General features: G+C 42.2%; 1 protein-coding gene across 4 annotated transcripts in view; it reads left to right on the top strand.

The window, feature by feature from the left end:
* The window catches only part of CACNA1I (calcium voltage-gated channel subunit alpha1 I), a 262,441-nt gene that overhangs the window by 148,687 nt on the left and 96,845 nt on the right, over positions 1-16,909 (top strand). For all 4 annotated transcript variants that reach the window (XM_033162213.1, XM_033162215.1, XM_033162214.1 and 1 more), the window contains exon 4: positions 242-339. In XM_033162213.1, the coding sequence (XP_033018104.1) occupies positions 242-339 (98 nt within the window). The remainder of the gene's footprint in view (positions 1-241; positions 340-16,909) is intronic.

Raw genomic sequence — 16,909 nt, forward strand, 5'->3', positions numbered from 1 at the left:
GGCGAGCGGGCAGGAGGCACACTCACATGTGATTAGCATGCGTGGAGCAGCGCTTCATTTCTAATACTTCTCTACCAGCAAAGTCTCAGGATAGTCTGATGAGGAAGAAATGACACACTGAAGGGATTTTGTGCCATCCTGCCTGTGTGAACAGCTTCGGCTCCTGCCTTGCTCGTCTCCCCTGCCAGTTTCAAGCATGTCTCTCACTTTCCATTATCTTTCCTCTATCCTTGTTTTGCAGGATGGTGGAATATTCTCTGGATCTCCAGAATATCAACCTGTCTGCAATCCGCACTGTGCGTGTCCTGAGGCCCCTCAAAGCCATCAACCGTGTGCCTAGTAAGTCTATCTGCCTTTCTTCTTTCAATCTCTCTCTCACACACACTGTTTTCTTAGGGGGGGGGGTTGGGGTTGAGAGCACACATACTCATCCAGCACATTCAGAACTTACTAGCCACATGGCACCTGCATTCAGTCCCTGCTGATCTCTCCCACCCTCCTGAACTGCTGTCTAGGGAATTCATGAGCTGTGCACGGACAGCAAAATCCTCTTAAGAGAAAAGGCAACATTCACAACAGAAATTCTGAGCTAAAACACTAAAGTGGGATTAAAGGGACTTTAGAACACGCCTTACTAAGAAATACTTAGCAAATACTTAGAAATGCTTAGCTTCTGCAAAAGGAAGTTCCATCTTACCAGCATTTTGGGGTTTGTTGGAAGCATCATCAGGCAGATGGGTAAGGGGGAATCTGGTAGATGATATGGGCAGGATTCCCCTGTCAAATAACATTTTGCTGTTAGGAAAGTGATGGTGAAATGCATTGAAAGGTGTGGAATGAGTGAAGAATTAATCAGAGAATGTGTGAACCCCACACAAGCAAATCAGAATGAATTATCATTGTCACACGACCACCCCGTAAACAGATTGGAATAAATGCTCAATAAAGCCCAGACATAGTCTAACCATGGCACAAGCTTTGTGCAAACAAATCAGGATGAATGCTGAATAAACAGGTCGGCTGTTTATTCAGAATGCTTCATTTTGGAAAGGTTGTGGTGCCAATGGTTGACCCACTTCAGGTTAGGACATTATCCTGTTGTGGGTCATGGTCTAAGTGCTGAACACCATTTTTAGAGAAAAAAGTCTCTTATATTTGTGGTCCTCTTAGAGCAGGGGTCCCCAAACTAAGGCCCGGTGGCCAGATGTGTCCCAATCGCCTTCTAAATCGGGCCCACGGACGGTCCAGGAATCAGTGTGTTTTTACATGAGTAGAATGTGTGCTTTTATTTAAAATGCATCTCTGGGTTATTTGTGGGGCATAGGAATTCGTTCATTTTTTTCTTTCCAAAATATAGTCCGGCCCCCCACAAGGTCTGAGGGACAGTGGACCGGCCCCCTGCTGAAAAAGTTTGCTGACCCCTGTATTAGAGAGTGGGGGGTTTCGTCAAATGGTTGTGTCAGCGATAGGGGGAATTTGAGAGACAGGAGTAAACAGCTTCGATTATGGATGCTTCAAACCTGTCCTGCTCTTCCTTTTATGAAACTGGAGTCTTTGGGAGATCTGCCTGCTGTAGAGAAGGAAGTTAGGCTTACTGTGCTCCACCTGGGCTTGTCCTACATTTATCGATAACTTCTTTGTAAGGGACTCGTTATTAGACCCAACGGCTAGGGCATCATTAAGGAGAGTTGGGACACAGAGGGCTGCTTTTGTTGCTGCTCCCTCTACTCTTCCACAACTTTCTCACACCATTGCAATGCTTGCCATGGCTATGCTAAGCCCCAGACCCGTGACTATGGGGCAGAGCCTTTGCCTTGCATGCAAAAGGTATTGGGTTCAGCTTCTAACATCTTCAGATGCAGTTGTGAGAGATCCCACCTGAAATCCTAGAGAGACACTGCCAATCAATATAGACAACATGGAGCTAGATGGGCCAATCTTCTGATTCAGTATAAGGCAGCTTCCTTTGTTTGTAGCAGCCTATCCAAGAGAAGCAGAGATGAGGAAAGCATACAGTGCATCATGTGTGTGGGGTTTTGGTGGGTGTGGCTCAGATGACATGCTTTGCAAGCAGAAGGTCTCCATTTAAATCCCTGGCATCTCCAGTTAAGGCTAGAAAAGACTAAAAACCCCACAGAGAACCACTGCTAATCATCATAGACAGTATTGAGCTAAGTGGAGCAGCGGCAGATTTCTGTGTTCCTAATATAGGTGGCAAAGCAACAAGGACCACGGATTGTATCTTGCATAAGTGTGATGCTCAGACAACCCTAGGGACCATTTCTGGAAGTAGTTTTGGGATTTCACCAGAAGGTTGCTCCTTGGGGCGCTAGTGTTTATTGGTCATGTGGGAAATGTGTGATTATTTTTCCATTTTCCTTGAAGCTAAGATGTTAGGTGTGGAATTTTTAACTTGGCAATGTCCCCTACACTCCCCTTTCTCCCCCAATCCCTAATGTTTTGCTACTAAGGCCCCATGTCACAGGCCTGCTTTGAAATCTTGGTCTCTGTATTAAGCTGCTTTCAGTACTCCAGTACTTTTTGAAAAGAGCTTTTTTAAAGCACAGGAATAATATGATTTATATTCCTTCAGCTAGTCCAGGTAACATCAGGAGCCTATGGAGGAGCCTGTAGCAAAGCCCCAGGCGTAGTCAGATGCCAAATGTAAACATTCTCACTGGAAATCTAATTTACAAGCATTTGGTATGTGTGTGGATAATGTGTATGGATAATGGCTTTGCAGCAGCAAATTAGAGCCTTAAGCAAAGAACAGAGAATTTCCAGCCCATACCCTGTTTTCTTGGACTGTGCTGGTAGCATTTGGAGAAGCTACAGACATTTTATTGGTTTGATTCCCTGTTATAAATGTGCTTTGATTTAGGAAGCTTTGCTCAGTAGATTATTAAGTGACCTTTCTTCCCTGGATACTTTGAATCACAAAATTGTAGAGTTGGAAGGGACCCCAAGGGTCATCTAGTCCAACCCCCTGCAATGTAGGAATCATAGCTAAAGAACCCCTGACAGATAACCATCCATCTTATGTTAAAAAACCTCTAGTGAAGAAGAGTCCACCACCTTTCAAGGAACAGGTAGGTAGCCGTGTTGGTCTGCCATAGTCAAAACAAAATAAAAAATAAAAAAATTCCTTCCAGTAGCACCTTAGAGACCAACTAAGTTTGTTCTTGGTATGAGCTTTTGTGTGCATGTATCTGAAGAAGTGTGCATGCACATGAAAGCTCATACCAAGAACAAACTTAGTTGGTCTCTAAGGTGCTACTGGAATGAATTTTTATTATTTATTATTTTGTTTTGACCTTTCAAGGAAGTTAGTTACACTGCAGAACAGCTCTTACCATCAGAAAATTCTTCCTAACGTTTAGTCAGAATCTCCTTTCTTGTTCTGCAGTTCTCTGTGTCCCCCCCCCCCAGGAAAAAGAATTGTTAAACCACACACTGGGAATTGCAGCAGTGTGAGGGGAATAGGCGTCTCCTAAAAACACTCTGCACCCTCATTAACAAACTATAGTTCAAAATATTCTTTGGGTGAAGCCATCACTGTTTAAAGCAGTTTGCTGCTGATTTAAATGTACGGTGCAGATGGAGCCTTAGCTATGTCTGGGTTTGCTGAAGCATAAGAACACAGATGAATGAATACATGTTCCAACATTTAACCCGGGGTTGGGAACCTCAGGCCCAGGGCCAAACATGGCCATCCAAGTCTCCTTGTCTGGGCCTTAGGACTCTGCCGAAGCCACATCCCTCACTGGCCCTGCTTCACACTGTCTTTGAGTGTTCTTGACAGCCTGGAAGGTTTCCTTGAACTCTGATATGCCTCTTGCTTCCCTGGATGAGGAACAGAGAGGGGCATGTCTACTGTGCAAACGCAAAATCTGCATTCATTGCTCTGCCTGCTTTTGCTGCCTGCCTCTGGAAAGTTACCCAGAAGGGAACGCAGCTCTCGAGCTGACAAGGGCTTGTGATTCTTGATGTAACCAATCATACGGTGATGTGTGCATGGTGTGCCTCCTTTTCCCAACTTGGGAGTGATATCTATGCAATGAAGCAACCTGGTGTAAAGCAATCCTAAAACAGTGCCATTGCTCCGCAAGTTAGGAACAAGGAGCACGGCATTTACTGCCTCCTGCATGACTCCCCTTGTAATCTAAAAATACTCTTAAGACCTATGCTACATGGAGGGAAGTGAGATAATGGGCATTCTCCCCCCCCCCCAATGTTCGTCTTGCTTCTACTTTTGTCCCTGCTTCCTCCTCTGCAGCTCTGTGTGCATGATATATAAATATGAGTCAGGCTCCACCGGGAGCTGAACCATCAGAGTCTGCTAGGCGACGGTGTGAACCGGGATGCAGTTGCTCTGTATACACACACAGTATACCGGTAGTTTTACGGTCCCCCCTCCCCAACATGTCAGGTTTCAGGCCAGAGAAACAGACGCATTTTAGTAGAATAGTTAACTAGGGAGGGAAAGTGCGAGAGCACAATAGAATAGAAGCAGGAATTGTGTTCTTCTTGCTGCTTTAAAATATCACCTCCCTCCTGAGGGTAATGCAGAGCCAAGGCTGCAGCACGGCTGGTATTCCACTGTGTTTATCAACTCCGATCAAATAATGCCAGCAGTGTTTGCCCAACTAGGCATCACACAGTGGCTGGTAATGAATTAGTAATTATTAATAACTATTTCTGTGCAGGGTCATCAAAAAAAAGGACAGGGTTCCTTTGCCTGATGAAGGGCAAAGTGAGGGTTTGCACATCACACTGTATAAGGAACCTCCTTTCGTTGCTTTGGTCAATGGATGAAATCTTTATGTATTTACAGGTGAGACTCGAAAAATTAGAATATCGTGGAAAAGTTCATTTCTTTCAGTAATTCAACTTAAAAGGTGAAACTAATATATGAGATAGACTCATGGCATGCAAAGCGAGATATGTCAAGCCTTTATTTGTTATAATTGTGATGATTCTGGCGTACAGCTGATGAGAACCCAAATTAACAATCTCAACTTTGGGGTTTTCATCATCTGAATGCCAAAATCATCACAATTATAACAAATAAAGGCTTGACATATCTCGCTTTGCATGTCATGAGTATCTCATATATTAAACTCCAGTAGCTAATGAAAACAATTGCTTACATAAATGAACTTTTCCACGATGTTCTAATTTTTCGAGTTTCACCTGTATGTTTTCCTTGTTTTATATTTTTATCCTGCCTTTCTGCTGAAGCATTAGGGTGACTCCTGCTTCACACCACACTCTAGGACACTAGAGAGTAGGCCATCTAACACAATGGCTCAGACAGTGTTCTGTTCATTCCTATGCGTGTTTCCTGAACTGCAACTGAGTCCCACTGAGTTGGGATGGCAGAAAAATAAGATTCAGTTTGCATTTGATAAGCTGAACTTAACAAATCCACGCCTTCAAAAGCAATATGAGAACTGGAATATATCCATCCTTTAAAATTTACTCCTGGCCCAAATTTTGGTATTCAGTTCTCCAGCCAAACATGGTTTGCATTAGGAGACAGTGCGCATTTAAAAAATGGACACATTGGTGAAAATAACGTAACAAAGATGCATTATATTACAATAAATTGCTTGCAGAACTGTGTACATTGAGCCATGTTCAAATATATAAAAGTATGTCATATAGAGGAGGGTGAAAGGTTGTTTTCTGCTGCTCCAGAGAAGTAGACACGGAGCAATGGATTCAAACTACAAGAAAGAAGATTCCACCTAAACATTAGGAAGAACTTCCTGACAGTGAGAGCTGTTCGGCAGTGGAATTTGCTACCAAGGAGTGTGGTGGAGTCTCCTTCTTTGGAGGTCTTTAAGCAGAGGCTTGACAGCCATCTGTCAGGAATGCTTTGATGGTGTTTCCTGCTTGGCAGGGGGTTGGACTGGATGGCCCTTGTGGTCTCTTCCAACTCTATGATTCTATGATTCTGTGATTCTATGATCAGCGCTGCATACAAAATATGTTTGTGAGGAGCAAATTTACACTAAAATGCTGAAGAATTTTCATAAGGGTTTTTATAAAAAGAAAAGAATCACAAATTGCTGCAAAAGTGAACTGAATTTGTTATTGGGGAAATGAGAAACCAAGCTAAGTGAAATTAACAGATCCTTCCATCTGTACTCCCAAGAGAGTACAAGTGAGTACAGAGGCTTGTGGCTCTGGCCTTGTACAAAGTTTGCCTCACCCCACCCCTGCAAAAAAAAAAAAAAAGAGAAGCCCTTAGTAAGCCCCAGCTCCTGCCACGTGCTTTTTCTTCATTCCTGTTTTTCACTTTAGCCTGAGAAGTTCATTATTTGGGGTGGGCAATTAAAATATCACCAGTCTCACTATGGCACATACATGGGCTTGTTTGTTTTTACTTTGGTTATATCGTTGTAGAGAGTTTGAGTATTTGATACAATGCACTATGTACCACAAAATATATATTTAAATAGATAATTTTGGCTCAATATATGCCATTTCTAAATATTTTTATCCTAAAACACATAATTTTATGTATTTTTGTTATGTTTTTGAGCTGAGAACAGTATCGCAAAGCTCGGAGAAGTGCAAAATTCAAAGTACCACAGTTTTCCTTGTATAAGTCTAGGTTTCCCCCCTAAAAAATAATGTAAAAAAATAGGGGGTGTCTTATACACAGGGCCATCTCCCCCCATTTTCTTAAATCTGAGTCCCCCAAAATAGAGGGTGTCTTATACATGGGGGCGTCTTATAGTGTAGCCTGGTTTAAGTGATAATGAAACACACAGACATTTGCAAATATATCTTTAAGCCCATTTTTAAATGCAGGCTTTTAGATCAGATGCCTCAATAGCTGGGAAAATACGGTATATGTTCTTCTCTGTGCAATTAGTCTGGGAGGTTTGGATTCGAGTGGTAAATGCAGACTACCAAAAGGTATCTTTCTCTCATTCTCACCTCCTAAAAGAGTGAGCCACAGAGCAGGTGGGACCTCCCATGTTGACCTTACGTAGGCATCAACTTTAAGGGGCCCAGGTCTCTTCAGTCCCCCCAATAAAATATTTCTGGGGGGGGGGGGACAGGACAACCCCAACGTTGAGACCGATCAGTTGCAGAGCCAAGAGCAGCACTGCATGGCTTCAGTGGCTTGTGACTCCTTCTCCTGCCGTGGAGGTGAAGGAGGGGGGGGGAAGCAGCCCCCAGCCAGTGATAGTGGTAGGAAGAGGAACCACTAGAGAGGAGGAGCCATCAGCTATAGAAGCCGTGCTGCTGCTGCCGCGTTTGGCACCACCCCTGGCTCCTCCCTGTGTTACACGCATGTCATGTGCGTGTCATCGCCCTCCCAATCTTCTGCTCAGGTTGGCGCCTCTGTGACCTCAGCAATTGGGTGGGTTTTCTAGGATAGAGAGGGGATGCTTTGCACCTGAAAAGGTCAGGAACAGAGGGAGTGTTGAAACCTTTGCCTGCTAGTCACTTTTAACCTGAAACTCCCTCTCCCACCACACCCTTTTACTCCAGTTTTTAACATGCGGGTCTCACATTCCTTAGGGGTAAGAAGAGTTGGGAGGAGTTTTAGGAATAAAGCAGTATTTACTAAATGTGACCTATTGAGAGCTGAAAACCAAATGCTATCTGCATAGACTTACCTATTCACCTGCGTATCCATGCTCTGGGTTAGATTTCCTTCCAGTGATGCTAGAAAGTGTTTGTGTTTGGAACAGGTTTCCGTAGTTAGAGAATTGCTACATTGCGCTAAGAACAATTTGTGGAGCTTCTGTGGGATTGCTTACCTGTTTCAGATGTTGTTGTTGCTCAGTCGTTCAGTCGTGTCCGACTCTTCATGACCCCTTGGACCAGAGCACGCCAGGCACGCCTATCTTTCACTGCCTCCCGCAGTGTTTCAGATACACAAAAGCAATTTCCACGTAAGGTTTTGTGAGACACTTTCAGCCATTCATCACCGCTCTTTCTGACAATACATAAAGATTTGTGGTAGGGTTTGCTTCCTCGGGGTTGCTTTTCACGTTATTTTAAACACAGAAGTGCAGTCTTGGGAGTCCATGCCTAAAGATGTGAGAAAAGGTAATATTGGAAAGGTAATAAATGTGTCTGGGGGGGACTTTTAGACATGTTGGGCAAGCTTCCAGACACATTTCTTAGAGCTTGCGCATCCTCATTCTGAAATAGGCATTCAGGCCTTGACAAATTCAGACACCTAATAATTTGATACCGGTGGCATCGGCAAACCTGAAATATTATTTTCAGGTCTACACAGGAGCTGGCATGGAAATGTTGGTGCTGGTTCCTGAGCAATCTTTTTCAGTCCAGTGGGTGCAGGACATAAGGGAGCCAAACTAAAAGCCTCATTTCCCCCAGTATATCATTATTATTAGTTGTATACATATTTTATTATTGTTTCTAAATAGTCTAACATGTACCAATTCCCTACTGTTACACCAAACTATAACCTGTTAAAGCACGAATAAAAATCAGACATATAAATAAAGCATTTATTTTTTTAATATTCAGTTCTCTTAACCACTTCAATATCTCTGTAGCACCAGCACTGTTCTGGGATTAATTTTACTTTAATGTATTTCTTTTTCCCCAGTTATTATAAATGCAGGGATTTCTAGCCACATCTTCAGTACTTCTGATCAAAGAGGCACTTTTGTTAGTAATATGAGGGAGAAAACTTCTGGTTTTTTTCATTTGCATAGAAACGTTGTCACATCAAGTGCTCCAGTGCTTGCTTTCCTCTCCCCTCCTCATTCCCTTTTCCTTCTGTATCATGTTTATTAGATTCTGAGTCTGTAAGCAGGGACTGTCTTATCTTTTAATGCAGTCCTCAGAAAATGCTTTATAAGTGCTAAGCAGCAATAACCGAAAAAATGGCAAGGGGATTGTGTTTGAAAAAATAATGAAAAATTGGAAATGGTCTGAGTTGGTAGCAGGTGTCTAGCTAGACATGGCACAGATTAGTGAAAGAACATTTGGGTCCTTCCCACAAACCTTATTTAATGTCTTCATTAATAATCTTCATGGAGGAGTCATACTTGTTAATGACATTCATAGATGATGCTAAAATTGGAAGAGTCATGGATATTAGCAAAGGGGGAAAGAATAATATGAAGGGATGTAAAAGGAGCGAGGGGAAAGTGGACAGAAATGAACATGGACTGAAGTCAGAAAAGGCTCCACCTATGTAAATGTAAATGCACCAAAGATTTTTGAATTATTTGTTTGTTCAGAAACAGTGGAATATAAGTACTTTAAAATAAGCAAATTGAAGGCATGCATAGGCTGAGACAGTGGACAAAATGTTCAAGGGATGAGATGAAATATTGTCAAAATGTTTTATTGATTCCTATTTTAATGTCCTTAATTCAGAATGGAATGGGTTGTCCAGAAGGATTATCATGTGACCAGGGTGTAGAGTCTCCTGTTGGCCACAATTTTTAAAAGACATTAACTAGAGCAATTTTGCTGTGATAAAGGCACCCAAATACTTATGACCAGCGGCGTAATGGCGACTTCAGTGCCCAGGGCAGGCAGGCGCCCTGAGTTCACTGGAAAGAGGGATTGGTTGTTAAACCACTCTGGCAATTGTAGCTCTGTGAATGGAATAGGGGGCCTCTAACAAACTACAGTTCACCTTTAACAAACTACAGCTCCCATGATGCTTCAGGGGAGCCACGACTATTAAAATAGTATCATAGTGCTGGTATAGATGTAGCCGTAGTCCATAATTCTAACATCTCATTCTGTATGATGGGTAGTTACAGGTGGGTAGCCGTGTTGGTCTGCCATAGTCGAAACAAAATAGAAAATTCTTTCCAGTAGCACCTTAGAGACCAACTGAGTTTGTTCTTGGTATGAGCTTTTGTGTGCATGCACACTTCTTCAGATACCTGAAGGTATCAGATACATGAAGGTATCAGATACCTGAAGGTATCTGAAGAAGTGTGCATGCACACGAAAGCTCATACCAAGAACAAACTCATGTATGATGAGTTCTTGCAAACAAAACAACAGCCACAAAACCTATTGTTGCAAGAGTGAGACTCGGTAACTCTTGGCAGCTCTTAGACTTCACTTTTCTAAATGATAGAAGGTCTGTTTTTGCAATTTTAAAATTTATAACCAGCTAGTCAGTTATTTTGCAATTTTAAAATTTATAACCAGCTAGTCAGTTCTCTGTGTGGCCCATATATACTCTTTCTCCCTCTCCATCTGCATCCTTCTATTAACATTCACCCTTTTTCATATTCTTCTTAACCGAAGCCTTATGTGTTGCACCTTGAACACAGCTCAAGAGAGAGAGAGGGAGACAGGGAGACAGAGAGAGATCCCCTTAGGTCTTTGTCAGAAGCAGCCCCAGGTCTCTCTAGAAAGGCTTGGCTGCATGTCACTCCAGCCAGTTCTTATTATGGCCTCTCCAGTGGCACCTTTCTACCTCTATGCCACCTCTCACTTCTTTCTGAAGTTGTGCACAATCTCACTTCATCCCTCTTGAGTGGCAAGTCTTTAATCATATCTTCCTCTCATACTGTCATGATTTTGACACGGGTGGAAGAAAATGCCTCTTCTCGCTGCTGTTGCTGCTGTTGCTGTTGCTGTTACCGTGTTAGCTGTGACTGTCAATTCTGTCTCATTTTGTACTGTGTTTTGAATGTGTGTTGCTTACAACTAGTACTTTACAGCAACTGACTTGGCTAAAGTTCTGTCTGCTAAGTTACAAGGCAAATCCTGTGAAGGTAAGGATTTGCTGAAGAATTGGCTGCCAAGAATGTACAGTGCTACCTAGCCACTGGTGTGGTGGTGGTGGTAGTTGTGGTGGCTGTTATTTACCCACCCTTCACCAGCAGGTTACAGGAATTAATATATGGTGTTAAAAACAGTCTAAAGCAATGTATGTAATGATCACAGAAATAAGGTGGGTCCTAAAAATATACACATCTCAGGTATCAAAAGTGTAAGGAGCATTTGCTGAAAGTTCTATAATGAAAATGCCATATGTACCTCTGTGGGGAGGGAATTCCACATCTTAGGGGCTACCACAAATAATGCCCTCTCCTGCAGTAGCAGGAGGGGGGTCGAACAAGCAAGAGACCTCCCTCTGCCAATCTTGGCATCCAAGAGGGTCCATAGGGAAGAAGGCAGCATTTTCCCCAAACCGTGCCCACCTCCCCTACATCAAGTGTGGTGCACTAAAGAAACAACCAGGAGCTTGGAAGTGAGTTCTTGATGGTTCCTCTACATGCAGGGCTCACTGACAGCCCCACTTGGATTGGTTGCACTAGGGGGGTCTCCTTTGAGTGCTTGGTCCATTTGCAAGTTTGATTTCAATCCCTACCATACCTGTACTTCTAAGGGGATTATTGTAACCACCAATGAGGTAATCAGCCATTGTAGCAAGATACTTAGAACTTCCCACCTGATGTTATAATGAAGTTGGCCTGTTGGAAGTAGAGGAAGAGATTTAAGGATCCAACCCACTGACTGGATCCAATTCCTCAGCCCTGCTTGGTACATTGATGAGGTCCAGTGCCGAGGGCCTTCTGGTAGTTCCCTCACTGCGAGAAGCCAAGTTACAGGGAGGGCCTTCTTGGTAGTGGCACCCACCCTGTGGAACGCCCTCCCACCAGATGTCAAAGAGAAAAACAACTACCAGACTTTTAGAAGACATCTGAAGGCAGCCCTGTTTAGGGAAGCTTTTAATGTTTGATGGACTGTTGTATTTTAATATATTTTTTTGGAAGCCGCCCAGAGTGGCTGGGGAAACCCAGCCAGATAGGTGGGGTATAAATGAATTATCATCATCATCATCATCATCATCATCATCATTTTATATAGCAGCTCTCCAGGATTCCAGACTAGAGTTTCTCTCCTGAAGATGCTAGCAGGGACTGAACCTGGAACCTTTGGTATGCAAGGCACACGTTGACCAATGCCGGCTGAGATTGGATTGAGCAGTCAACTGGAAACTCCCAATTCTGGCTGTTGTGACAGGAACTACTGCTCAGTTGCACCTGCTCCACCCTCAATTTAGGGAACTATACCATGGATGGGGATAGGGAGGGAAGGGGTAACACTTGTCTTGCTGAAATGTGGCAAGAATCTGTTGTTAGAGGGCAGAGCATCATAGGAGCTGGTGTCCTATGGCTCGGAGGTGCCTCTCAAAATAATAATATTACTCGGCATGCACCAAATCTGTGATCTTGTAGGATGGTTTCTCAGTAATGAATACATGCTAGTAGCCATTGAATTGAGGGTCAGGAGAGCAACAGGTATATACAGTGCAGAAAACCTTTACTGGGCCCATGCCTTTAGCAGATATCTGCAACTTAGCACCATTGAGTAAAAATATATATCATGTAGATGAAAAAAAAATGTATAGATAAAGTAAATGTAACAACTTGGGCTTTTTTATTGTAAGTGCAGCCCTGCTGGATCTTGCAGTGTTCCAAGTGTAGCCAATATTATAAATATGAGCATGCTACATTATTGTTGATTAATGTTATAATTGTAACTCATCCATAAAATCCATCAGCCATGCTAAGATTCACCTGCAAATGTCTGCAAACTCCAGAAAGGTATGTCTTACTATTATTAGTCTTGTGTGTGTGTGTGACCAAAATCCAGTGAGTCACAGCATCAGAAATAGAATCACCCTCTCCTGATGCACAGCCCTGTTGTCAACTCACTAAACTGAAGTAATACAATGAAACTGCTGTAAAACAGCTAGACTGCAGGTTAGTCGTGAGCAAAAGCGATATTCAGCATTTTACTTGCCAATCTTCGATCTGTATTCTACTCCTGCATAGAGTACATTGCTTGATGCCAACAAAAAAAAATCCCTTGAAAGGGAATGTCCAATGCAGAAGGAAGCAGGTGAAGTTTCTCATGGCTTTTGAGAGCTGCATCGTGCTAGAGAGTGAATATAAAATTCTGATGGACAGATGTATTTGGCTATGGAATCAAACACTTTTAAGGCAGTGATCAAAGCAGTAGAAGTTTTTCTACAAAACTGATGCTTGTATGGCCTCATTCTGCTGCAGTAGGCTTTCCAAAAGCCCTGATAGAAAAGAGGTGGGGAGCAACAGAGACTGGTTCATTACAGCAAATGGGTCACTGCACCAGCAACCTCCGTCTGCCTTCTGTCAACCCACACCTTCTTGCCTTCTTACAACCAGTGCCTGCCAGCTTCCTCCTTTTTAGACTCACTCTTGTGCCTCATGGAATATAGCTTTGTGGGGGAAGTGGACAAAACTAGATATTACTTGGCTCTGACAGTCATTGGCTCTGGCTCCACCTACTGTTGGTCTCCTTACCTTCCACCCTACCAGTTCCAGTAGCCACCAGACCGCTGTGGAACAATACTTTTCAAGTAAATTGTGCAAAGGTGTCTATAGAGATTATGAAAGGAGAGGCAAATGTGGAAAGAAAAAGGAGTTTCTAAGACCTTTTTCTGGCCTATATTTTTCCCCCTCTACATAATTTTTAAGTTGTGAAATCAATATTTTGCAATCTTTTTATCTCCTCCCCACTGCCGAATCCCAGCTTGTAGACTACATGGTGGAGCTACTGATAGAAGAAGATCACATAAATTGAACAGCACAGCCCACCGTCATCCTGTGGATACTGAAATAGATAAAATCTATTAAGGTCATATTGTGTGTAGAATTCAATGACTTGAGGATAAGCAGAGACATCAGCTGCAGTTCTCCACCATTCCCCTTTCCCATTGTCCAAATCAGGCTTCACTGATGCTTGCTTGCCATTCCGAATTAGTTTCACCCTATTATACTCTCTGTTCTGCTTTTCCTCCTCTTATCTGTTGCTGGTTCCAGTGCCTGCCAGTCATGTCTACCTTTGTCTCATGCACCTCCGGTATTTTCATGTAAGCATAGTCAGAAGTACCTCAGTCAAAAGTACCTTCATGTAAGGATAGTTAAAAGTACGTTCATTCATACTTCCAACTGGTATTTTCCACTCCACTGCAATTGGTTTATTTTGCACAGCCCTTTCTTCCGTTTTGTCGTCGTCTGCTGCTGAAATATAAGTGTGTGTGTTTTTTATGTTGTAGTGTGCAATAGCCATGCATATTTCAGCCATGTACAGATATTTACAAAACAGGTGCCTTCTCTGCGTGTTCCCTTTCAAAGTTAATGACCTTCCAGAGAAGTAACCCTGTTAGTCTTCTGCAGCAAAAAGACCAAAGAGTTTTGTGGTACCTTAAATAAAAGTTACTGAAGTGGCTAATCTATGACTGTAATTCTAACCACCCACAATCAGAAGTAACTGTACAATCAAAAGTGAATTCAATGGGGCTTACTTCCAGGTAAATGGGAATAGGATTACAGCTTGTGTCACTAGCTTGATTTCACAGTAAACGTGTCATCTCGTCCTGCTTTCCTCGTTCTGGCATTAGTGAAGGTCAGTTTAGCTCCCTGCTGATTTTTAGTTCATTGTGTCCTGAATTGTATGAATGGCTCCTTCAGTCATTGTAATGCAAATTAACCACATATAAGTCATTTTTGTTGCAACATTTTATTTCATAAATGTGGATTTTGATTAGAAAATGGTTGTGTGTGTGTGTGTGTGTGTCTGCTGAAACATACCTCTCAAGCCAATTAATCTTTGAAATGCTTGTAGTAAATATGCTGTTGTGTTTGACAGCTTTAAATCCTTTATGTGCCAATGCATTCCTGCCATGTGAAAAAGAACAATAATACATTATGTGTTCCATTTGTTTTTTTTAATTCACAGCACATACAGGACTGGGTGGGGGGGGGGGAACAAGTTATAAACCAACCAAACTTCAGGGGACAGCAAAGCATTTGGGATTGAGCTGAAAGTGAGACAAGGACACTTGGAAAACAAATATTTTAATACAAAGATTTAAGGGGTGAATTGATGGTCAAGCCCAAGCAGTCAAATCCAGCTGGTCGTCCCCACTTGGACAAAGCAGTTTGGATTTTAACTGAGGAGTGTATAGAGGAGTCTACAGGTTAAAAAAAAATCTTTTAATTCACAGTAGGCAGAGGCTTACGGCTAATATCCTAACCCAATTTAACCTGGGCATAAGCCACATTGAATCTAGTGGGGCTTACATCTGATAAAATATTATTTGTCTTTGTGTATATTGGCTGATTGTAACAACAATTAACTTACACCAAGTCAGCAAACTACAATTCAGAAAAAAGCAACGAGGAACCTGTCAGGACAGCAGCAATTATTTATCAATGAATATGTACACAGAGTACATTACAAAACAATTTATGTATCTATTTAGACATAATTTGCACATTAAGAATAATTGGAGCAAACTGAGGCAAAAAGCATTCATAGCAAGAATCTGTGCTGTGATGGGGGTTGAACAGTTAGATGGAAGGAAATCTGCTTGGTGGTTCATTTTCAAAGGATACCTTTGACAACCATAGCTTCATGCTGATGCCTTATGAAGGGATACGATCTCTTGACAAAAAGATACAATCTGTGACTTCGCACTTCGGCTGCTCTTGAGAACGATCATTAAAGATTGTTATCTCTTTGACAGGCATTGATGTGAAGCTACAGGAAGTGCCTGAGATGAAGGATTGGGTGCTGCATAATGCCCATTACCAAGAAAAAACCTGCAACAAGTTTTAGGGGGCAGAACTCCAAAACACACACAGAGCACCCAAGCAATGCAGCTATCACCACTACTGACAAAATGGAGGGGGGCATCTTCAGAAGCCACAGAATAGCTTCTGGGGTGCTAGATATGGCCCCCAGACCATGAGTATAGCATAGGGGTTATACTCAGTGGTTATGGGAAATAGACTTAGCCTTCATTAATTTGTCTAGTTCTTTTTGCCATGACTTGAGTTAGTGAATTTCCTAAGTTGTTTAATGGTTTGTGTGAAGAAGCTCTTGTTTGTTTAATTTTTGTCTGTCCTGATATATCAGCCAAAAAGCATCACTAGATGACCACAAATTCTAGTATTATGAGATAGAGATAAGAATTTTCTACCACTCATCTCCACAGCATTTGTAAGAAAATGCTCTATCAATTGTTTTAAATAAACTAGGAAAAACAGTTATTTTCAGTTGCAAATTTTTGGACAAGGGAACACTTTCAAACATTTAGCTTGATCCAAATTACACTGAAATCACTTGAAAGGCTTCAACAGTCTTTTGCTAAGGTTTGGAATGACATGTGGTACATTATTTATCTTTACATGCGCAAATAGTCCCACTGAAGCTGAGCTTCTGGCATGAGAAACTCTTTGTAAGATCAGAACTTCATTTAAATTTAACATGGCAAGAGAAGGCAACTGCATATCAGAAATTCAACAGTGTAGCATCATCTCATGCCTGATTGTTATATATTCAACTTTAAAAAATATGTTGAGCTTTTAAAATTGGGCCCAAGAGGGGAAGAATTGGAACAGCGATACTCCATGAAAGGAGTTCTGCAAAAAGGCATGAAGTGAGAGAGAGAGCAACCTGCCTGGGCATTGCTTCAAAGCGATGGAGAGTATTTCAGACAGAGAACAGTGTGTAAGGTGTAAGTAATTTTCTCTTATTGCACAATATCGTATCTGTGTTTCTGCGTAATCTTTGATTCCTAAGGCTGTCCAGCTCAATTATGTGTTTGTACTTTGCAAGGTACGCTATGGAAAGAGAAAGAGGAACTGCTTGGGACAAATTCAGACTATGGGAGACACTTGAAAACATTATGTACTTGTAGGAACAAAGGAGGAGGAAAGGAAAAATTGAGACATCCCCCCTTCCCTTGTAGAACAGAGTTGCAAACGGAGGTAGGAAGATGTTTGATTTTGCCCTCAGCAAAACAGATACCGGTAGTTCGGTTTCAATCCAAGGTGTAATTGCTGTTGTCTGGTGCAATGCATTCTCTTTCATCATA

Source organism: Lacerta agilis, chromosome 10 (assembly GCF_009819535.1).
Source record: "Lacerta agilis isolate rLacAgi1 chromosome 10, rLacAgi1.pri, whole genome shotgun sequence".
Taxonomy (NCBI): Eukaryota; Metazoa; Chordata; class Lepidosauria; order Squamata; family Lacertidae; genus Lacerta; species Lacerta agilis.